General features: G+C 43.4%; 1 protein-coding gene across 3 annotated transcripts in view; it reads right to left on the reverse strand.

Moving 5' to 3' along the window:
• Window positions 1-24,719, reverse strand: part of LOC102937175 (WT1 interacting protein) — a 116,315-nt gene that overhangs the window by 53,356 nt on the left and 38,240 nt on the right. For all 3 annotated transcript variants that reach the window (XR_006285204.1, XM_037877862.2, XM_043526275.1), the window contains exon 2: window positions 11,240-11,341. Coding sequence is in view for 2 of the 3 variants with exons in the window: in XM_037877862.2 (XP_037733790.1) it covers window positions 11,240-11,341 (102 nt within the window). In the remaining variant the exon portion in view is untranslated. The remainder of the gene's footprint in view (window positions 1-11,239; window positions 11,342-24,719) is intronic.

Genomic DNA, 24,719 nt, shown 5'->3' on the forward strand with positions numbered 1-24,719 from the left:
CATAGGGCTCCGGGGGAGAGTGGGGTAGAGAAGTCCAGTTACTGCAGAGGGGACAGCATAAGCAAAAGTGCAACTCCAACCATGAAAGGTTGTGGGAAGGGACAGAGAGGAGGTCAAGGCTGGAGACAGAAAGTAAACAGAGACCAGGAGCCAGAGTAAGTGGAAAAAGATCAGAAAAGGGTTGAGTTGAACAAGTTTGGAAAACAAGGAGGGCAGCTTGGTTAATGGGTAGAAGATCCATAAGGTATCAAAGTTGGATGGTGACACAGTCTTGCTTCCTTGCGCCTGATAAGTCATGCTGCAGTATTCTGGAACTCTTAAAGTTAGAGAGTAGGGATTCAGAAAAAAACATAAAGCTGGCAATTACAGTAGTCAAAATGGGAAATTAGGGCATAGTAAGAATTCAAACAATGCCAGGGTCAAGGTGAAGACAAATTCTGGCAATTTTGCATAGGCAGTGGGGTAAGCGGATTTACTGATGAGGCAGCTAAATTAAGGTCCAAGTTAAGGTAAGTTCTAGTGTATATTTGCAATGAGGAACAAAGAAGAATTTCTAAACAGAAACAGGACCAAACTCTTTAAACTATTCTGTAGTAGAATAAGTATCAGCCAGAGTCAAAATAGGCAGAGAGAGGGATCAGAGAGCAAATCAAGGGAGACAAAGTTGGTGTCCTCTTCATGGAAGTTGTATCCAAGGTGGAAGGTGTATAAAGAAAAGAAGTGGGCCACGAACAAATCTTTGGAGCACTGCAGAGCAGAAATTATATAGGGAAGATGTCAGTACATCCGAATTGCGGGACAGAGGAGAGCCCAGAATTCATGCAATCTGATGGGGAGGGGAGGGTGGTGCTCAAAATTCATGCATTTAAGGAAAAGCCCCAAATGTATGAACTGGAATGTGTGTAAGAACTGAGCTAACGAGGGTGGGGGTGAGGACAGAATTGATTAATTAGTGTCAGGAGGAAGCATTGATTTACTGGGGAGATTGAACTGATTTTATCTGAGCAGACAGAATTGATGAACTGGTATGTGTGAGAACAGGGATGATTCACTGGTGAGGGAGTAAGGATGTCAATTAATTAGGAGTGGCTTCAGGAAGCCATGACCTTCTGGAGTGTGGCTATTTTACCCCCATGCTAATGCTTAGTCCTCAAAGGAGGAGGGGCTCAAGAATATTTGGAAACCCTTGCCTGAGACATTTTCTGGAACACATAGGGACAGGTAATAGTACAAATTTAGAAAGTACAAATTACATGAAAGTAAAAATTTCCTGAGGCTGATCCTTCCCATTAGTGTTTCTCTCCTCCTGACTTTTCCTGATTGTTTTTCGTTTCATTTTGTAGCTTTTTTAATAGTTATTTTCATTATTGTCCTTTAATTTCCTATATTCTACATCCAAAACAACTATGTTAAAAGAATGTTAAAGATTAAAAATTCAAAGCACTCAAAAGTTAGGAAATGCCAGAATTCAGGGTGCCCATAATTATGGCTCATGGAAAATAAGAGATATGAACATTTATTGATTATGTCAACTGACTTGCTTCCATTCTCCTCTGGCTTATCTGCACCTCTTCCACTTTGAGAGGTGGATCGTCTCTCTGATTGCAGCATAGGGAAATGTTTTCTCTTTGAGAAACTGAGGTCTGTGTTACTATTTAGATCCAAGAAAAATATTTAGAACAAGAAAGAAAAAAAAGAAAAAGAAAAAAAAGGATGAGTCATGAGAGAAGGGGGATTCAGACTAAGAGAAGCAAAGGCAGCACATACACCAGCAGCTATTAGGGGGACACGATGCTGATAGGACAACAAGAGGGTTTCAGCAGAGTTTATTGCCCCAGTTAACAAGAGGTGATATTCCAAACACAAATTCTGCAAGGAAAATGATTAAATTCTCCACGGCATTTACCATAATTCTTAAAAATAAAAAGCAGAGGCAGAAATTTTGCTAATTATAGTATGTTTGTTTTTACTATAGGTCCTTGAGGCAATCAGTTCCACATTAGGAATACAAAAATACTGTGAGAGAAATACAAATATGGGTATGTACCCAGAGAAAAGTTTCCATCATTAGCTGCTGAGCACCCCCCACCAATTAAAATAACCATCAAAAGCCAGGCATTTAATGCTGGAAGAATTAATAGCAGAGCACAATTAATATCTTTCACAGAAACCAGGAGACAGAGAGCATACCACCCACCAACTATTCATCACTTGCCTTCTGATAATGAAAAATAGGGACGGGAAGTGCTTTGCTTTTCCACTTTCCAGTAGTCCATCTACCTAGAGACAACCTCTTACTGGGACTCTCTCTTCATTTCTGTGAACACTGATTGTTAATATAGCCACTGGAGACAAGAGATGCCATGCATTAAGATGTCCATCCAGTAAAGAAGAGCTTAACCACCTGCTTAACTTTAAGCACCTGAGGTACTCCATTGAAGACAAGGGCCTTGCCTAGACTAGGAAAGTTAGTCATGTGTAAAAACATGCTAACTAATAGGTTTTAACTCACATGTTTTTAAACACTTATGTATGAAGAGGGGGCTTAACACCTTTAAAAACATACTGGCTCATGGTGGCTGTCCCTGGGAGGTGGAAGGGGCATGACCAACAAGGCAGGTCAGTTACTTAAAACCAAGCATGTGCATAAGCGGTTTGCTGGGTCAGGGCACAGCTAAGAAAACAGAGGGGCACAAGGTCTGAGAAAGCAAGACTGCAAACTGTGCTGGGGTGCAGGAAATTTTTACCAGAATCTGTGCCTGTGTTGATCGTCTGAAACACTTAACACTTCCGCCCTCTCAAATCTACCTGTGTGTTGCAATATTCTTGCTTTTCCTAAAGTCAAAAATGATGTCAGATTAGCAATGGGTCATAGACCAAGGAAACATTTTGAAGTCAATGGGAGATTAAGGTACCCAGCACCATATAGGACAGGGGTGGGCAAACTTTTTGGCCTGAGGGCCACATCAGGGTTCCGAAACTGTATGGAGGGCCGGGTAGGGAAGGCTGTGCCCCCCAAGCAGCCTGGCCCCCACCCCCTATCTGCCCCCTCCCACTTCCCGCCCCCTGACTGCCCCCCTCAGAACCTCCAACCCATCCAACCCCCCCAGCTCCTTGTCCCCTGACCGCCCCCCCCCCCCCGGGACCCTACCCCCATCCAACCCCTACTGCTCCATATCCCCTGACTGCCCCATCCCATCCACACCCCCGCCCCCTGACAGGCCCCCCGGCACTCCACACCTGTCCAACACCCCCTGTTCCCCATCCCCGCCCCAGAACCTCTGCCTCATCCAACCGCCCCCTACTCCCTGTCCCCTGACTGTCCTGTGGGATTCCCTGCCCCTTATCCAACGCCCCCGCTTCCCGCCCCCTTACCATGTCACTAAGAGCACCAGGACTGGCAGCCGTACCACCCAACCAGAGCCAGCCACGCTGCCGTGCTGCCTGGCAGGAGCTCGCAATCCCGCCGCCCAGAGTGCTGGTGGCACAGTGAGCTGAGGCTGTGGGGGAGGCGGGAGAGCAGGGGAGGGGCCGGGGACTAACCTCCCCCGGCCAGGAGCTCAAGGGCCGGGCAGGAGGGTCCCGCAGGCCAGATGTGGCACATGGGCTGCAGTTTGCCCACCTCTGATATAGGAGGTGCTCAGCTGGGCTTTTCATTACTGGAGAGAGGCTTCAGTTCCTTTGCTGATATTAATTCATAATGGAACCATAAGGTAAGCGAACATAAATTACCTGCACCCCGCGGTTAGCATTACTATAGTATCTGTGTGTTCTGTTCTATAAAGATTTACAAAGCCTCAGAAAGACAAATCTGAGTGACTGGCTGATTGAGCGTCTAATGCAGTCAAAGCCAATTCTCACCTTCATTTCCTTTTTCCAGGCTATCTCACCAGGGTGCAATCAAAAGCAGGTCTAAAATGTGTTATATTTTTCTGAACTCTGCCAACTACTTGTCCCATCCCCTCCAAGTGCAGAGAAGACAAGTGTTGAGTTTCATATTGACCTGGATCTATTCTATTGCTAAGAGGTTACTGTTTTACTAGCTGCCTCAGTGATTCTTCTTAGCTGAACTTACTCCCTTCCAAAATATTTAGCCCACACTGAGTCCCACATCAATCACCTGCCTCACACAGATCACATTTCCAGGACGTGTCAAGACACACTGGTGTTTCAGAATATGGCTAGGAAGCCTCAATGTTTATATAGGGCCTAGTATACTGTACTTACAAATGTGCCACAAGAAAAGAAGAACGCGAATATGCTGCTGGGAGTTCAAGAATTTTAAAAATCATCCGAGCTCTCAGAAACATGCCATGAAGGCAAAGATATTATGGATATTACTACTGGGAAAAAGTAAACCAAGGTTCATTCCCAGTTACCTAATATGCAACAGAACTTTTTCAGTAACTCTAGCCTTTGATAGACCTAGGCAGGCATGACAAGCAGGGGATGGCTGTAATTATTTTAATACCCATTTACATTACAATAGCACCCAAAGGTATCAGGTCAGGATTGGGCCCCATTATACCAGGCCCTATATAAACATAAATGTGGACATGATTCCTACCCCAAAAAGTTTGCAATCTAAAGTCAAAACCTCACTCATTTTTTATGCCAGCTGGAGGACACAAACTATTTCAGGAATGGAGACTATGCTCTGAGGCTGGCAGCGACCACTGTTACGTGCAGACCCATACCATGCCTCTTGGAGCTGCTGCCAAGGCTGTGTGCTGCCACACTCCCCTATAATCTCACAATACACCCTTGTGCGTTTATACTTGGTTCCAGCAATGAGCTTTCAAAACACTGGAAACAGCCAGCGCTGTCAGTTATCAGCTGGAATTGTGAGATCTTGCACGTTGTCACTTTTATATTAAACTTCTGTAATAAAAACCCAAGTGAGTGCTCCAGTCTGATCAACAACAGCTAGGAAAGAAACGCACTGCACACCTTTGGGATTGTACAATTTGCTGTAGGCTTCTGATTTATCTTGCTATGATTTCCTGGGCCTTTTAAAATCACCCATTGAAGGAGAGATCCTACTGGGATCCAGGAAGTGGGTGGGGAGAGCCCGCCACTACTCAAGGACCTCCCCCCAGCCTAAGGGGAGTATCCACAGGTCCGGGATTCTAAGTGAGTACGGGGGACAACTAAAGATAGAACAGGAACAAGGGTGAGGTCAGAGGGCTAAACGAAGGGAACCTGACGAGGACACCAAACAGAGAACCCTGGACAGCGCCCACAGGAACTCTGCCTAGATGCGTGAGTGGACGGAGGATAGGAAATAGGCCCCAGTGTCACAGGAGACCCCGTCTGCCAACCTCCTTTCCCTGGTCTTGTAGATGGCCATTTTGGCCAGGGCTAGGAGGAGGTTGACAAGGAGGTCCTGTGACTTTGTGGAGCCATGGATAGCAAGTGCGTAGATAAGAAGGTGAGGGGATTAAAGGCAAAAGGAATGTTCAAACATTTGCCTTTATGTGCATGAGGAGAAAGTGTCAGTGGTGAAATGTATGGAATTTAAACTTAGTTCCTTGTAGCTCATTTTCTGCAAATTTACCATCATCATCTGAAACTAATATAAATATAAAATTGATATCCTTCACTATAAAGATTCTTTTCCTATAGCTCTTACAACAGGAGCATTTCCATTAATATTGGACAAAAACATCACTAAAATAGCTTAACATTTTAGTGTGATACTGCTTACATAAAGGTTTGAGCGCCTTGTCTGCTGAAACCTGGTGACTCGAAACAGTAACTAAAGGCATTGTTACTTTCTGCAACATGTATCACTCGCAAAGACAATCCATAAAGAGCTGTATCCCATCACCCACACTTAAGAGTACACCACTGCAAGGACACTACACTTTCAAGAGGGCTCCCATGTTCTGAAATACCACCACCTGGGATTAGATGTTGAACATTTCAGGGATAAACTGTTCTCTTGTGTTCTGCAAGTGTTCCTGGCCATACGAATGCTTAATTCTAAAGAGAGAGAACAGTGTATGCTGCCGGATAAATTCTCATCTCTGCTACTTGAGGATAGGCTTGGCAGAAGCTGATTTTTAAAAAAATTTTTTTTGACAGATATCAATGTTTATTTTTAAGCTTTTTTTTAGATTTGACTCGATTTAAATTTTCAGTTTTTCTATCTATCTAGAGAGAGAGAGGGGTGGGGGTAGGGTGTGGGCGGGAGGACGGTTTGTGTATGCACTGTGAAACCAAAGTTTCCCGACATTTACCAATAAAAATCTAATCCTTCCAAGCCTACTTGATTCAGCAAAGCACTTAAACACATGAGTAACCTAAAGCACTTATGCACATGCTTACGTGTTTTACTGAATCAAGGCCAAAATACGGTTTCAGCACTGTAATAGCTGAGAGAAGATTTTTGGCCCAGCATTTAAAAAAAAAAAAATCTTTACAAGCTGAAATTGTTTTCTCTGAGTGATTCTGTAGGAAGGGTTACATTGTGTAGTCACACCCCATTGAAACCAGAGAGCTTTGGTTTTCACCTTACCAGAAGGGGGTTACCTGACGTATAGAAAACTGAGCATCTCTCAGAGGCTTGTCCTATTATAAAAGGAGCTGAGGGTCTGCGCCATTCAAAAATGGAGCAATGCCACATATAGGTAAAAACTGTCCAAAGGAGCCTGATACTGAGATGCTGGACGTCCTCAACTGCCACAGATCACAGGAGCTAGGGTTTAACATTCATTAAGTTCACTTATTCCAAGTATTACTAACAGAAAGGCAGACATAGGTCATTATTTTACATTAAAAGGTCTCTACTTCCCAGGTCTCTGGCATTTTTGCTTTATCATCCTCTCTCTGTGCTCAGATCTGCAAGGTTTTTTTATTATGAGGATGTCCCAGGCCTTCTGAATCAAGACATGATCAGGGGCCTCCTCCAAGACTACTAGAAATGGGCTAACACTGTGGTGTATCGAAGAATTACAATTTTCTGTGTTTTTTTAACAGGAAATCCAAGGGTATCATGAGTAAGGCAACGATTTAGTCACGGGTATTTTTAGTAAAAGGCATGGACAGGTCACGGGCAATAAACAAAAATTCATGGCCCGTGACCTGTCCATGACTTATAGTAAAAATGCCTATGTTTAAATGGGGGAGTAGGGTCCTGGGTGTGTGTGTGGGGAGCTGCTGCTGCTGGAGGGCATGTGGGGTTGGTGGCTACTCGGGGGGGGGGTGCCTGGGGCCAGCGGCTCCAGTTGCTGAGGGCCACGGTTGCTCTGGCCCACCAGATGGGGACCACTGCCCGGGGCCGCAGCTGCTCCAGCCTGCCTGCCAGGGACTGCTGCTTGGGCGGCCCTGGGCAACCACACTGGCCCCTGCAGAAGTCATGGAATCTGTGACTTACATGACCTCCATGACAGACATGGAGCCCTAATCACAAAGTAATTCCATGTTTGTCCATTTACTAATATTTGCATCTATCTTATATATTTCTAGAGCATGGCTAACCTAATGGGACCACATTTTCAAAAGAAATCAATACACACTGGGTGCTGAGCCTGCTAAAATCTGGCCCTAAAACCTAATAATTCTGTGCTAGCCCATCTGAGGTTAGGAATCCTTCACCAATATTTTTATACTTTTGAGCTTTCCTGCTAATTATGAATTGAAGGTATCTTTCAGGAAACGGTCCTTCTAGCAATCTCCTGATGTTCCTTGTAGATTTTCTTTAGCCAATAATGTATCGGTTACCATTGAAACAAAAAATTCACATGTGGAAGTGGAAGTTGTTCGATGCCAAATCAGGTGCCGTTCGTTACTCAAGGGGAATTTCTTCATCTAGAGTCTTTTCCCATTTATCCAGATAATTACATTAGTTTTCCACATCAAGCATGGAGGCTCATTATCACCCTTTCAATCTCTGTAAGTAGTCTCCAAGCCACATTTCCCTAAGGTTTGAAATCTAATTTTTAAATCTTTGAATAGTTAAATATTGGGCGTTTATCTTAATTAAATGTGCTTTGTGAGGTCTCCAGGTCTAGCATATTTCTCCCCATTAACTAACTACCTTACACTGTCTAGACCATTTAGTGAAAAACAGGACTGGTATCTCCTAGAGGAAAGTTTGGACCATGTCTTATTATTTTCAAAGAAGGAAGAGGAGAGATGACCCTTGCTTATCCGAGGTTTCTAAGATCTGTGTAAGTGGAGAGCACAGATCTTGGAATTTCGGAAGGAAAATTAACGTTCCAAAGGAGTAGCAGTATCTTCCTTCTGCACAGCATTTACTGCTGCCCTTATTAGGCCAAATTACCAGAACTGTATCTATGCCTGATCGTATCTCTTCATTGAGTCACAGAATTTAAAGCCAGAAAGGGCCATTAGATCATCTAGTCTCACATATTGTATATTGTAGGCTATAAAATTTCACCCAGTTATGTCTGTATTAAACCCCCATAACTTGTGTTGGCTAAAACAGATCTTCCAGAAATGCATTCAGTCTTAATGGAGAATATACCACTTTCCTTGGTAGTTTCCGCTAATGGTTAATCACCCTTGCTATTAAAAATGTGTGCCTAATTTATAATTTGAATTCTGCAGCTTCCAGCCATTGGTTCTTGTTATGCCACTAATCTCGGTTAGATTAAAGCAATGTTTACTACCCAGTATTTTCTCCCTGTGAAGGTTCTTATACACAGATATGAAGTCAGCACTCAGTCTTCTTTGTGATAAGCTAAACACATTGAGCTCTCTCACTGTAAGGTATTTTCTCCAGCCCTCAAATAATTTTTGTGGCTCTTTTCTCCACCCTTTCCAGTCTCCCAACTTTCTTTTAAAAACATGGATGGCAGAATTGGACACACCATTCCAGTATTGGGCTCACCAATGCCACACAGAGAGGAAGAATCACCTCCCCACTCCTACTCACTACTTCCCTGCTTATACATCCAAGGATCGCGTTAGCCCTTTTTGCTACAGTATTGCATGCATAGCTCATATTCAGTTGTTTGTCCACTAAGCCCCCTAAATCCTTTTTAGAGTCACTGCTTTCCAGAAGACAGTCCCGTATGGCCTCCATTCCTTGTTCCTTAGGTCTGGATCCACTAGCCCTCCTTCCAGTACTGGTTTGCCTAATGTTTGAGGGGAGTTGAGTTGTTGTTTTTTAAAGCAATTCCTAGAATCACATTACCCTAAATAAAGAATGAAGCTGATGAGTGGTTTTGTTTAGGTAAAAATCTTGTCAAGATTGCCGCTCAGTCAATTAGACCTGTGTTGCAATATCAATAACACAGCTACCATTCAAATGCACTATGTTAGAAAGAACAAAGGATCCATGACAAACTTTGTTTTAACGTGAATCTTGCAGAAATCAAGCTGGTAGACAAAAAGAAATTAAAGTGTTCTTTCTTTCTGATCAGGGTTTGGGCATTCTAGCATAAGAATACCGTAATGATAAGCTCACAGGACAACGCGTTACCTAGTGTAATATGCAGTGACTCATATGCCATAATGTGAATCATGGAATTCCGCTAGCACTATTAGGGGTTATGCGAGGTCAAGTCCTACGTTGCATTCAGCTAGATGTACATCGGCCACATACATACTGGGAGGTCAATCTGAAAGTTTACTGCTGCATTTTAACAACTAACCGAGAATTATATTTTGTTAATAAAATACCTTCCCCTGCCTCTAAACATTCTGTTGAAAAATAGAATGACTTACGTAGAAATCTTTATGACAGTCAACATATGTCCTGACTTCTTTTTATCATTTGTGTTCTGCCATGTGGAGGGAGCTGTAATTTGCTCCACGTAATTAGGTTAAATTTAATTTTGGTGATGACTGGATAGATATTATCTGATATTGTATTTTGTCATCCTCTGCTTAGCAGGTTGCCCAAAGTACTTCATTCACTTTGGGATCCAGCAAGATTGCCGCTCAGTCAGTGGCATATTTGGAGGGCAAATTACCCTTAAATTTTAGGCAAGTTTATTTTAGAACCTGATCATGGTCCAAAGTGGTTTATAAGGTTCCTTAAATTCTATGTTCATTTTTAAAATAAATATTTATTTATCTGTACAAAGCTTGAAAGAGAGAAAAAACGCCAAACCTTCAACTCTCCTTTCATAAGTGAACTTTACAATGGTCTTTTCACTAGAAAGTTGTTTGGTTCTATGCCAATGATCTTTTACTCTTTTTCTAATCCTTAATTAATCCCTTTTAAAAACAATTTATGTGCTGCATATTCCACTGATGCTCAGCCTTCTGTCTGTGTATATGTATCGCAACAAGATCTTTTACAGCAAGGCTAACGTTCATAAATTACAAATGTAAATCCATATTGAGGCACTTCAGTAAAAATGAACTGATTTTTCAGAGTTGATGACTGGCAGTTCCTATTGAAATCAACGGGAATTTGTGTGTGCTTAGCACTTCTTAAACACAGGCCACTGAGGTGCCTAAATATGGATGTCATTGCCTAACTTTAGGCACCCACTTCTAAGAGCTTTGGCTCCATTTTCTAACATTTATGAGGTCTTCAGACCAGGAAGAATATCTGTCTTGTTAAAATACATCAATGTGAGTCACCATGAATTGAAAACAGACGAGTTTCTCAGTAGCAAAGCCATGCTTTTTTGCTAAAAATCACATACAGTGTGTGGAGACCATTCCTTTGACATGCCTGCAGATTCAAAGAAATCCTACAAGCTATTGGAAGGGGCATGGAAAGTTTTGGAGGAAAGAATTAAAGAACAACTGCCACCAAATGCTGTAGCAGTTTTAGAGCTGAATTTTCAACATGCGGTCTCCATTTCTGCACATTCAAACATGCACGTGCAATTTTAGTGCATTATTATGTGTGCATGTACATGCTTGAACGCACAAACATTTGTATGTGCATAAAGTGAATTTTGTCTGTATCAATTCTATTGTTTGTGTGCAAAAATTATAATGCACATAAAGCTCCACAAAAAGGGATTTATGTACACCAAGTACCACAGAGGCCGGGCCGAAGCCCCTTTGAAAATGTAACACTTAATGTCAATGAAGTATTAGATTTATGTCCTCTTGCTTAAGAAAGTGCAGCTGGATGCTTAGAGATGGAGCATGCTCAGTGTCATTAATCACCAGCCTTGAAGCTGGTGATGCGAGTGGGAATTTTGCCTCAGTAAGGACTGCAAGATCAGGCCTTAGGCTGTATGTTAGATGTTAAACGAATACATACATTGGAAGGAAGCCACTAGACACGATAGATCTGACTTACCACAAGAGCAGCATGTGAAGCAGTTGGTGTGGTAGAGGTTACCCATTGCTTGGCAAGCCTGGCTCGCTCCATAGACACCTTTTCCACACTTTATACAAATACCTAGGAAGAAGAAAGAGACTTAACATCAGAATCCTCAGCAGTTCTAAAAAGCAGCTGCTGGCTATTGATTTGTAAACACTTATTGTACCCTCATCAAGCCCGAAAACCAAGAACTAATGATCCTGATAGAATCCAGACACCAGAATTGGTGGCAGGCATCTTGAGTGAAATGACCACGTTAAAACCAATCAAAAATAAAAGGCAGAAAATCCTAGCGTGGCTGGTGAAACAAAGTATGAAGAGCTAGGCTGGCCAAAAAGCACAGAAATCCCCTGGAGACAGGTAGAGAAGGGACAGGAAATCTGAATGCCCGCCGGAAAGAATTCGGACTGCCAAAGAAAAACAGCGGCGGTCTTCTATACAAGGTAAGTGATCTCAACACAACATGTTACATTCAGCATTACCAGTAAAACAAACAATTTGGTCAAACAGTGTCATAGAAAAAAAAGCATTTATTTCGTTCTCTCCAATAAAGTAATCACCATATCAATAGTGAACTGAAGTCCATAAGGAGCTCAGTGAAATGACCCTGTCAGTCATATGTAACATTTTTTAACTTTCTGTTGTTAGTAATACTTAGCCCCTACACACTGGGAATTTTACAAAACAAAAGGCAAGACATCTACCCCCGGAATCTGGGTTTTCAGATCGGATTCTACTCGGGCTACTTACTGCATATTGCAGCAGCTACACTTCTATTTTTAGCAACCTAGCTTGTTCAGAACTAGCACCCGTATGTCTACCAAAGCTGGAATTACACCTCCAGGCTCCACTGAAGACAAACCCTAATGGTGCAGACCTGGCAGGGAGTTCTGCCATTGACTTCAGTGGTGTCCGGATTCTACCCTAAAGATCTGCTCCTGCTCCTATTGAAATCAATGGCAATTCGTATCAGTTTTGTACAAGAGAACAGTTGAAGATCCCAGCATAGCTGTGGCAATGCCAGTTAGCTACTGCTGCTGCAGAGTTCAGAGAAAGATTTGTGATTTGGGTAGGTGCTACAAAGAGTGTGGTTAGTTTTCTCATGGTAAGGGAGTGATAGGTGGCTGATTATATAGAACTGGCAAATTTCCATTGTTCAGATACTTTTCCTGATGAGACTGTAACTATTTTAAGGTAGGTCAAATGTGTCTCCTAAAACTCTTGAAGAAACATTGAATTAATCCCTGACATGCTTGATTTTAATGGATTTGTGGCCATTTACACCAGAGATTAATTTGTCTCTGTGTCTTTAATAAGGAATTTAATACATAAAACACTGGTACAAAATTACCTCCTTGTTTCATACAGTTTATTTTTTGTTTTCCTGATATGTCCATTGGTCCATGACTTGCCTGATTTAACTGTGCAGTATGCAGTGCAGCTGTATCCATGTTGGTCCCAAGATATTACAGAGACAAGATGAGTGCGGTAATATCGTTTATTGGACTAACTTCTGTTGGTGAGAGAGACAAGCTTTCGATGCTGAGGAAGAGCTCTATGTAGCTCGAAAGCTTGTCTCTCTCACCAGCAGAAGTTGGCCCAATAAAATATATTACCTCACCCACCTTGTCTCTTTAATTGTGTAGTGTAAATTAATAAAGTCAATGTGATTTTGAAATTGCTTTAGGAGAACATAAAATACACTTTTGCTTCAATTATCTTCTGTAATTAAGCTACTTGTATGCTGGTTAAGGCCCTGATCCTGCAAACATTTATACATATGGTTAACTTTAAATCTTATTAAAACAACAAGGATTCCGGTGGCACCTTAAAGACTAACAGATTTATTTAGGCATAAGCTTTCATGGGCTAGAACCCAGATGAAGTGCCTAATCACATCAGCCACACTATCAGAGGCTCGTTCACCTGCACATCTACCAATGTGATATGTGCCAGCAATGCCCCTCTGCTATGTACATTGGTCAAACTGGACAGTCTCTACGTAAAAGAATAAATGGACACAAATCAGATGTCAAGAATTATAACATTCAAAAACCAGTCGGAGAACACTTCAATCTCTTTGGTCACTCTATTACAGACCTAAAAGTTGCAATTCTTCGACAAAAAAACTTCAAAAAGACTCCAACGAGAGACTGCTAAATTGGAATTAATTTGCAAACTGGATACAATTAACTTAGGCTTGAATAGAGACTAGGAGTGGATGGGTCATTACACAAAGTAAAACTATTTCCCCTTAAAAAGAAAAGGAGTACTTGTGGCACCTTAGAGACTAACAAATTTATTTGAGCATAAGCTTTCGTGAGCTACAGCTTCATCGGATACATTTCCCCTTCTTTATTCCGCCCCCCACCCCCCCACTGTTCCTCAGACGTTCTTGTCAACTGCTGGAAATGGCCCACCTTGATTATCACTACAAAAGGGTGTCGTCTCCCCCCCCCCCCCCCGCCCCCGCCCCCCGCTCTCTGGCTGGTAATAGCTCACCTTAAGTGATCACTCTTCTTACAGTGTGTATGGTAACACCCATTGTTTCATGTTCTCTGTGTATATAAATCTCCCCACTGTATTTTCCACTGAATGCATCTGATGAAGCGAGCTGTAGCCATGAAAGCTTATGCTGAAATAAATTGGTTAGTCTAAGGTGCCACAAGTCCTCCTTTTCTTTTTGCGAATACAGACTAACACGGCTGTTACTCTGAAACCAATTTTTCTGGCCTCCCCATATACCTCCAAAGAGATTTCTCCTCCCCCCTCCTCCTCTTTCTGGAGTAGAAATTACCAGTTCTGGTATAGCACTAATGTTGCTGTCTCTCCCTATGGTTGTGTATTTTGACTAATGTACAGGGATAATGGGTTAAAAAAGTATATTTTGAAAAAACTCCTTTGTGTTACAAATTATTATATTTAAATAAAAAGAGTTTTACAAATTGCATGTAGTTTTCAACATTTATACTCTTAACTGACTTCGCCTATCTCAGATCGTGAAAATAGACTAGTCAGTTTCACCTTTGTTGTCTGATTCCCATGCACTAGCAGGGGAATATTTAAACCTAAGCAAAACATTGTCTTCATTTAAATAAAATAATAATGAAGCTGTTTCTATTAATAATGGGTTTTATGAAACCTTTAAAGTTTTTGGTGCTGAAGTACCTGACAATGTCCTTTTAATACCATTGAATCTCAGTGCCCTAAATTAAACCTGTGATACCAAAACTCTTCCAGAGAGATCTATCCAACTGCCCTGTAAACAAAATTGTAAGAAAATGTTGATTCTGGGGCTAAGTATGAAATCAGATTTAATTTAATAAATGAGAACTTTACTGTAGTAAGCTGACTACCTGCAGGAGCTCAACTATTACCTCTTTTTTTTTTACCAAAGATTACAAAAGGTAAGAGGACTATTATTTACTATAAGTTAATGATTCATTTGCTGGTGAAAGTTATTGATCCCTCTGTAACATTCTGATCCAAAAGTGCAGCCACTTCACTCAACTAATGTTGCAACAGACCCCACACATGACAAAGCCACTGTCAGAGCAGCGAGAGTAACCAGTGAACCCCTCTATCTTCCCTATAACTTACTGGGAACTCTAGAATCAACCTGGTCTCTTATGTCCTTACAATACCCTAGAGGCACCCTAGGGCAGGAAGGGTTGGACATACAATACAATAGTCCCACATTCACTTTTGAAACACAGTCTGTTCTTTTAGCTTAAGGCCCTGGTCAACCTTTCATTTTATTTGGGGTAAGAGATCCAGATAAGAACAACCCTTTCAGAGTTCCTGTCACTACCACCAGCCATCTTCACCCATTCTGTCCGCCCTTTCATAACATTAGTGCACTTGTGACTGACTGCCACCGACATCTCAACTAGGAGGTGGAATATTCATGTATACAGACACACCTTCGCCCTTTTCCTGCTGATTTGTACTTCAAGGAGGCAGAAATCAATAGTCTACATTTTCCTGAAATGTCTCTCTTTGCGATCTCATTCACAAATGTCATTAAATGCCAGACCTACTACAGTCAAGAACCATCATGGCATATAAAAGCGATCACCTCATTTTTTTTAATCTGTTAACCCACTGGACCATCAGTAGGGTGACCATATTTCCCTATGCTGAATACAGGACACCCAGTAAAATTACTTGTATTCCAGCGAGTTCAACGACAATCAGTCAGAACTTCGCAGTACAAACGTTCAAATTGACATCAAGTTGACTGAGCCTCCCTTAAAAAGAAACACTGCATCGTTGGATTATTTTTATTTACCTTCTTATCTTTAAGGCTTTAGGGTTCACAGAGTGAGGGGTGACACACACACCCCTATTCCCTCACCCCCCCCCCCACACACAGGGAAAGTGACACCCACACACACTCCCGTACACCTCTCTTACACAGCAGGGGTGACTGACCGACCGACCAACCGACCTGACCCTCCCTGCCCAGCACTCTCTGCCCTCCATGCCTTGCTGGGCCTCCGGGACAGACACACCTCTCCGGAACCTGACTGCAGGGGCTTCAGCGAGCCTTGTAAGGTGCCACAAGGACGACTCCTTGTTTTTCCAGCCAGAGAGGTGGCTCAGCAGGGGAGGGCGCCTAGGGGATGGAGCAGCCCCATGCTCGCTCAGGGCAGGACCCAGGGCTGGAGGCTGAAGAGGGTGCTAAGCTGTTGAGCCTGCAGGTTTGGGACATGAACAGGCTGGAAATTCCCCCCCCTCCCCCCCCTGTTCCCTGCTCCCCCTGCCACTCCAGAGCTTGGCTGAGGGGTGGAGAGTCTTCCCCATTCCAATGCTCTGCGGGGCTTTGGCACATGGTGGTCTCAGCACCTCCTGGCCAGCACCCCAGGCCGGAGGGTCTTGGGCTTTCCTGGGGCACCAGCCCAGCCAGAGGCAGTGGGGGAAGGAAGGAGCCTGTCAGCCAGGCTGCTGGTGAGCTCAGTGCTCTGACCAGTGTCTGGTTCTCTGCACAGGGCTGGGAGTGGGATGCACCCTGCCCGGGGGGATCTGGTGGAGCAGCAGGGCTGGAGGGGCAAAGCAGGGAGAGGACAGCGAGAGGGGGAGCACATAAAGGGTTGATGGGTAGGCCGCAGAAGCAACACATAACTGGCCGCTGCCTGGCGCCTTCCCGCACTCACCAGCCACTGTAGCTCACAGCCAGAGATGGCCAGAAACGGGACAGGGCCCTACTGGCCGAGAGTCTGCATGCAGCGAAGATAGTGCTGATGGACCAGCAGGGGGAGCGGTTGGCCCCGCACGCTGCATCTTCGCCCCACCACCAGCCTTGCACACCCATTCCCATCTTCGGCCACTGGACCTCCCCATCCCAATCACTGCTGGTGGGCGGGCGGCTGGCAAGCCGGGATCTGGCCAGCAGCAGGATCTGCCAGTAGTGATGGTGGGGAGATGGGCAAATTGTCCCATATCTTCTGTTTTTAAGAAAAAGTCGGGACACCTGCAGGAGTGCTTAAATACGGGACTGTCCCTTTAAAAACGGGACATCTGGTCACCCTCACCATCAGAAGCAAGTGAATTTTTTGATTGTGAATGGTTTATTTACACAGCTCTCCCCATCATATGATTCATTATGAGCAGCTGTCAGTTTTTTAGTTCATTTTCTCTAAAAGATTGGTCATTTATTGCAGGAATGAATGACCACAGAGATGACTGGCATTCTAATAAGATTTCATGTATAATTCCATTTATATATTTTGAAAAACATATATGCAGCTGTGGTGTGAGCTCATAATGCCCTGGAAAAATCACTAATGTGCAGGTTATTTATGATCAGTTTTCCACCAATCGCAACCCAGGCTGTGTGTTATTAGTTTGGTAAGAGGCCATACTTAATAGCAACACTGCATTTTGTTTCAGCTTTATTTCTAAATGCCTGTTGAACTTCCTATGAAGAGTGTGCTATTATGGAGCAGGCCTATCACATTCTGGAATTTTATTGTGTGTCACTGTTTGAATCTACTGTTTCCAACCTTTGTACAACTCATGTGCTTTTCTTGTCTCTCCTTTCCCATCAGTGTGATTATTCCAGACCTACAGCTGAGAATGTTCGGAGCTGCTCAGGATGGAGTGGAACTGAATGGGCAAAGGTGTCCGTTGTGCTCTATCCTGATACCAGGCTCATTGTAAATTAGAGCACTTTATGGGTTGTTCTAATTTATGCCAGCTGCCAACAGCCTCATTAGGAGATCACAGGGATGTCCTGGCTGCAGAAAGCAGGGATGAGATAGGCACTGCCACAATGACTCTACCCGATCCAAGTATCCCCTCATACAGAGAGAATCCTCCAGTATCCAGATCAGGGTGCAGGGTTGCTTCGCACTGCCAGCGTGGTGCAAAGCAGCCCCAATGCATCTGAGGATTGGGGCCATTATTCTCCTCTGGAGTAGCCAGCTCAGCCTTCAGCAGTGTAAGAATGCAGTCAGTGTGACCTCACAGCCCATTAACATGGAATCGACTGCATTTTCATATGTAGATAATACAGACACAAGGAGATCAGAGTCTGATAGATGCTTGGTATCGCTCTTTAGCTGGAGAGATATTACATGATGCTGTGTGTAAAGGCATTACTGGCATTAGTATAAAGGTTCTGTGGGCGTGAGTATGGGATAGCTGCTCTCCGTTAGGGTATATCCTTGAGCTCACACTACATACACTTTAACACATTGCTTGAAGATAAGGAAAAAATCAAAGTAGAGAATAATCAAGCACATATGCACAATGGACCTCGGCAAAAGAGTACAAACAATTAATGCTGGAAACTGAGACTTTTGATTGAAATTAGCTAAGCAAACTCCCCACTGCTCCCCAGATAGTATGAAACTAATCCAATTCCTCCTGATGATGAATTGCACATACTTTCTCAAAGCTGCCTTACTGAGAAAGCAATGATCTGAATGTGACTGGGACAAGTCTTTCCAAAGCTGAAGAATAATGCTCAGTGACTGCTTTTTTGGAAGATCAGAACAGTGACACGTTTTCTGTCTAATACACACAGAGATAGTTGCTGATTTAAGAATTTATCAACCCGGACAATGTTTTCAGATATATTCAGTGACTTTGCTCCAAACTGAAACGGTAAGAAGACAGCACTATGTAATGAGCAAAGGTATCAATCACAGTCTGACAGACCCAGTGTGAACTGGAGAATTCCCCAGCATGCACTTTGACCAGAGATAGTTCCAGTCTGGAGCCTGTAATAAAAACACCCCTGGACTTGGTGAACAGCATTTTCTGGGCCCATATCTACTCTTGACAGGTGTTCACAGTGCTCTCTGGACCATCAAATTGTTGGTTGGAGATCTACATATTTCCCCAGGTCCCCTAATGATAGAGAAACCAATGGGCCAGAATTTGGTACCATGTTTTCTGTGATCTAGTTAAAGGGTTAGCAGGTGAGTAAATACACTTTAGGCCCAACTCCGTCCTCAATTACATGCATGGAACTCTCCTTGGGTCAAATTCTGCCCTCACTCAAACGGCACAGCCCTACGGCAGTCAGTAGAGTAACGTGAGTCTCAGAAAGGGAGCAGAATTTGTCCTGCTGACTTCAATGGGAGCAGCATGTGTGAGTTGGACGGGAATCTGGCCCTCTTTCTCTTTTCTTTAATTTGACAGTGTGCCATGAATCAGAGACGAACCGCAGCTTTCTTTCCCCCCACATCATCTCTCACTGGGATAAATGCTACATACAGTGTACAGTAAGAAATGCCCACGCCCTGTCATTATACATTAGGGTAAAGTTAGCATTAACAAATAACACATGGCACAGATAAATCTTTGGCTACATGGTCCCATTCACAAAGCAATGGGAGAGCAAAAGGATTGGGCATGTATAACATCGGGTTATTTTCTGCACATCAGCTCAGAGGTGAGTCAGGGGCTTGTAGAAGGGCAGGATGTTCAAACACACAAGGACATGGAGAGAGAAGCTGCGTGGGTCAAGTACATGTCTTAATTCAGAGACAGTTAACTGAACAAGACTGAGGGTAAAAAGCCAGAGAAGGGAATATGTGCTCAGCGGCCCAACCAGCAAAGAGAGGAAGGACATGTGAGGTAGGGAGTTGGATTAAATGCTTGTGTACCACAACCAGAGTCTAACCTGGATTGCAGCAGCCAGGAGATTCTGAACGGACTGGAGAGAAAAACTCCTTTCCCTTTTAGCAAATAACATGGGAGGGATCTTCAAATGTACAAGTCACATGCCACTCAGAGGCTGAGAGGAAATATAAACCCACTCCCCCTACTCAGGCTCCAGTGGCTGGGGATGGTGGGAGAGGAGAGCCAAGCTTCTGGAACTCTCATTCTCAGGGCTCCCGCCACCTTCATCTATCAAATCTACCTCTTGCCAATAGGTTGTAATCCTCCAGTTACTAAGGCTCTAATAAGTTTTCCCAGTCCTGAATATACAATATAAATAAGTAAAAGCCCAATTCATAACAGAGCCAGCAGGAGGATACCCAATTGCATAGTAACCACACATGACTGCACAAAAATCAGAGCGCGCTCCTTCGGCATAGATAAGAGAAGCATGATGCAGGAACCTGCTGACTAAGACTACATCATACTGCCTTCTCCAACAGGGGGGAAGGTCAACAGATAACACAAATGTGAATACACCTGAGAATGCAGAAGTTCCCCGCAGTGATACAGGAAAGAATGGAGACCATTTGCAGGTAAACATTTTAAATCCCTGTTTTAAATCATAGGCTGTTCATGCCAGGAATCTTGAGGCTTCTAAGCCGAACAGTGGTCTGGCTCTATTTAAACAACAGAAACTAGCTCTGTATGATACTTTAGAAAGTAGTGACTCACCATGGCAGTGCAGGCTAATAGAACAACTGCTCACACAGGCCAGAGTGCTGGAACTGGCTACGCTGAGAGCAGAAATGTTGTCCAGGCTAAACTGGTACCTAGTAAAATTACTGTTTAAATGAAGTCAAAATTAGAATCAGGTCACGTGCCAGGAAATGAAGCTTTTTTAATTATTAAACCTTCCTCGGGGTTGCTACCAACCTTGTTCTCTTCCTCATGGAAACAGGATAAAGCTATTGCCACTAACTGGCTACAGCCTCCAGATATCTGTCTATTTTTATCAATCTACTAACTTAAATGCACTCCATCCCCATAGCATCTATGCCTCTTATAACAGAAATAGCTTCATTACTTTAGTGTGTGTGTGTGTGTGTGTGTGGTTGGGGGGGGAGCGAGTTAGAGAGATGAGTTTTGCTCAGTTTTATCTCTTGCAGAAATGAATGCTACAGTCTACCTCCAATTCCCATCACAGTTCTGATTCTCTCACTCATGAGCCTCTGTCTATTGGCTAATAATTTCATAATTTCATTGTTCCAGTAGGATATAGCTGTCATGGGAGATCATGGCCACCGAAGGAGATGCTAGGCCAATCCCATGAAGGACTTTGGATATCAGGCCACAGAACCTCGACTCTCTTTTGTATTCATTGGGGAGTCAGTGCAGAGCACCAGGGTGAAGCATTTGTTCGTGGCATCAGCTATGGTAAGTAGATGGGCTGCTACATTTTATACCAGTTGGAGTATTTTCAGGGCAAGTGGTTTCATACCTAGATACAGTAAAGATGATGGTGGGGAATCTGAAACTGCACTGCTGTAGAACGTCCAACACTGCATTTCCCTGGCTCTACGTTTTAGCAGTTATAAGCCCAAAGAACATCTAGACAGATGGACTGAGGTATGCTAGCTAGAAGTCAAGTGGACTACAAACACAGCCAAGTGGAGGATGTCATGGGAGACCGTATCAGTTCTGATTAGCAGCTGTTGGAAATTGGAAGGCTTTTCTGCCATTTAAAGTAGATTCATCTAATCAAATGAAAGTGAAAGACACTAAACTGATGACACTAAGCTGGGGGAAGAGGTAGATATGCTGGAGGGTAAGGATAGGGTCCAGAGTGACATAGACAAATTGGAGGATTGGGCCAAAAAGACATCTGATGAGGTTCAACAAGGACAAGTGCAGAGTCCTGCACTTAGGATGGAAGAATCCCATGCACTGCTAAAAGCTGGGGACCAACTGGCTAAGCGGCAGAAAAGGTCCTGGGGATTACAGTGGATGAGAAGCTGGATGTGAGTCAGCAGTGTGCCCTTGTTGCCAAGAAGGCCAATGGCATATTGGGCTGCATTAGTAGGAGCATTGCCAGCAGATCAAGGAAAGTGATTATTCCCCTTTATTCGGCACTGGTGAGGCCACATCTGGAGTATTGTGTCCAGTTTTGGGCCCTCCCCCACTACAGAAAGGATGTGGACAAATTGGGTAGAGTCCAGCAGTGGGCAACGAAAATGATTAGGGGGCTGGGGCACATGATTTACAAGGAGAGGTTGAGGGAACTGGGCTTATTTAGTCTGCAGAAGTGAAGAGTGAGGGGGGACTTGATAGCAGCCTTCAACTACCTGAAGGGGGGTTCCAAAGAGGATGGAGCTCGGCTGTTCTCAGTGGTGGCAGATGACAGAACAAGGAGCAGTGGTCTCAAGTTGCAGTGGGGGAGGTCTAGATTGGCTATTAGGAAAAACGATTTCACTAGGAGGGTGGTGAAGCATTGGAACGGGTAACCTAGAGAGGAGGTGGAATCTCCGTCGTTACAGGTTTTTAAGGCCCGGCTTGACAAAGCCCAGGCTGGGATGATTTTGTTGGTGTTGGTCCTGCTTGGAGTAGGGGGTTGGAATAGATTGACCTCCTGAGATCTCTTCCAACCCTAATCTTCTATGATTCTATGAAAGCCTGAAGCTAGTGCAGTAAATGCTCATTGCTTCATATAGTACCTGAAATTACTGCTGTGAACCATGAAATTACTAACTATCTGCACTGAGTTGACTCTGTATTATTACCTGTTGGGAAAGAATATATCTTGGGTGCATCCACACCACTCTCCTTTATTCTGCCTTTTGATGCTCATGATGCTGATACTGGTTCACTTCCGCAGGATGCGATTCACAGCCCTCTTGTTCTGATCGGCACTGTGACATCAACCCATTGGTTTACAAACAGTCATTCATTTTTCTACTTTTTGGCCCTGTGTCAGGCAATGTCGGGGTGACTCATGCTCACTTGAGACTTAACGTCAGTGGCCAAGGACCTTCCTTCTCTAAGCACTGGAAGACAGAGTTATTCTGGGGGCCCAGTCCCTCAGCTGCAGCACTCTGAGTTGCCTTGCAGAGGGATCAGAGTTTGGAGTTGGGTCACAGTCTCTCGCAGGTGAGTCAGCAGGAGTTGGGGCGGCTCCACTGGTGATTCACAAACATGAGGGTGAAGAGAGGAGTTTTAGAGAGAACACTCACAGCAGCAATAATGACCTATGCTGGAAAACAGGTGGGAGAGTGATGCTTCAGAGAGAAACCTCATGTCTCTCCACTATTCCAACAGGCCCATTGTTGCAGTGCTTACCACAGAGAGGGAATTTTGAGATCCACTTACACTGAGTACTGGGGTGATGCCCAGTGGAATGAGCGGACTGTGGTGGGGACATAAAATGGAAACATGCCTCATTAAAAACCTAAAGGCTCACCTATCCCACTCATCACCTGGGGCCCAAACTTTGGGTTTCTGAGACTGCCTCAAGCCAAACTGAGGGAAGCAAGGAAGCCAGTCAGCAGGCTAGGGAGACAGAGTAAAGTGCCACTCTCACTCCAGCCCGTAATAGCAGAGGGTATAACGCTAGTACTGTATATGCACGACTGACTCCTCTGCACATTTCTGGCTATGAAGCAGGTGTGCAGTTCAGCTGATTGGGGCGGTTGGGGGCAGGCAGTCAGCCCAGCTGTGCATTCACACAGATTTATGGAGACAGTAGTTCTTTGCTGTGTGCTCTCCAAAGGAAAGAAAAAAGTAGCAAAAGAAATGAGAATTCACTGCTCATGCTACACATACTAGGCAATGGAAGGGATTTGTCCAAAGCTTCAGACTACAACTGCAGTAGTAGCGACATGAAAGTATAATCAAGTTTGCTTGGAAATGTTTGTTTTTAATTAAGAAAAATACGGTAATACATTCCAGGGCTTTAATATGCACAAGCCCATTTGGTTGTCTGCAGCAACAGGTGGAGAAGATCATCTGAGCTCGGAGTTAAGGCTACTGCTTGCTCTGGGCCATGGAGTCAGTCTACATTTACGCTGGCATAACTAAGGCTAAAACCTGGCCTTCTGTCTCTAGTTTATGCTGCTGTCTCTGGTAGCTTTGCAGACACCTTAAAACAGCATGTGACTGCTTACTGTACTGGCCAATAAGTAAGCAGAGCAGTGACACCTGGAGATGAAATTAGAAGCAATAATTATGAATTTTCTGGCTTTGTGAGGGTTTCATGCCCTTTTAATATTTGCATATCTGTTTTGCAGGCAGAAAACCTGCCTTATAGAGGCATATTTAAGAAGCCTGCTGAAAATGTCGCCCTTTGTGTTTATTGCAATTACATTCCTGTAATATACACATCTAGTGATCACAGCACAGAACTAAGTAGTTATACCTCTACAGCTGGCATGTAATTTTGACACCTACACTATAAAGGCACTACAACCACTGGTTTGCCAATTGTGTGTGTGTTTTAAATGTGCAGGAATATAAATAAGATAGTTAAAAATGTGTGTAAATGTACATAGATTATATATAGGATTGGCAGAATTCAACTTTTATTTTTTATAATTTTGATGAATTATATCAATTTTTTAGGATTTTTATCTATTTAAATGTTCAGTTCTGCAAAATTATGGGTTTTACGCATCTTTTCACTTGTATCATTTTAAATTTTCACAATTTAAATTATGGGAGGGTCACAAAATCATTTAATAAGAGGAGATGCTGAGATTCAAAAAGGTAAAGCTTTATAACTGTTAAAATATTGTCAATATCACATATCCAAATACACAAAGTAAATATCCTTAAATAAAAACCCTCAGAAGTTCTCAAGCAGTAGTTTTCTTATTTTGCCAATCTGTAAATTTCTATTATTATTTATGGAAATTTGTTTTGCCATTTTGTGCGTGTACGGTTAAAAAAAAATATCGACATTTGCCGACATTTACTGATAAAAATATAATCCTTCCAAGTTAAATTATATAGCTACATAGATGGATAGATGGATAGATAAATAGATAGATACTCACTCAAAGGAAGCTGATACACTACTGAGAAATGTCTCCTTACATAAGCTGAAATCCACTAGGCTGCTCCAAGTAAAGTGAATCACTGAGGGTACGTCTACACTGCATAAACCACCCCTGGCACCGAGTGTCAGAGCCCAATTGACCTGAGCTCATGGGGCTTGGACTGTGTGGCTAAAAACTGCAGAGTAGACGTTCAGGCTCAGGCTGGAGCCCAGACTCACCCTCTTCCCTCATGAGGTTCAGAGCCCAAAAGTTCACATTGCAATTTTTAGCCCCGGAGCCCAAGCCCTGCAAGC

This window comes from Chelonia mydas, chromosome 12, assembly GCF_015237465.2.
Source record: "Chelonia mydas isolate rCheMyd1 chromosome 12, rCheMyd1.pri.v2, whole genome shotgun sequence".
NCBI lineage: Eukaryota > Metazoa > Chordata > Testudines > Cheloniidae > Chelonia > Chelonia mydas.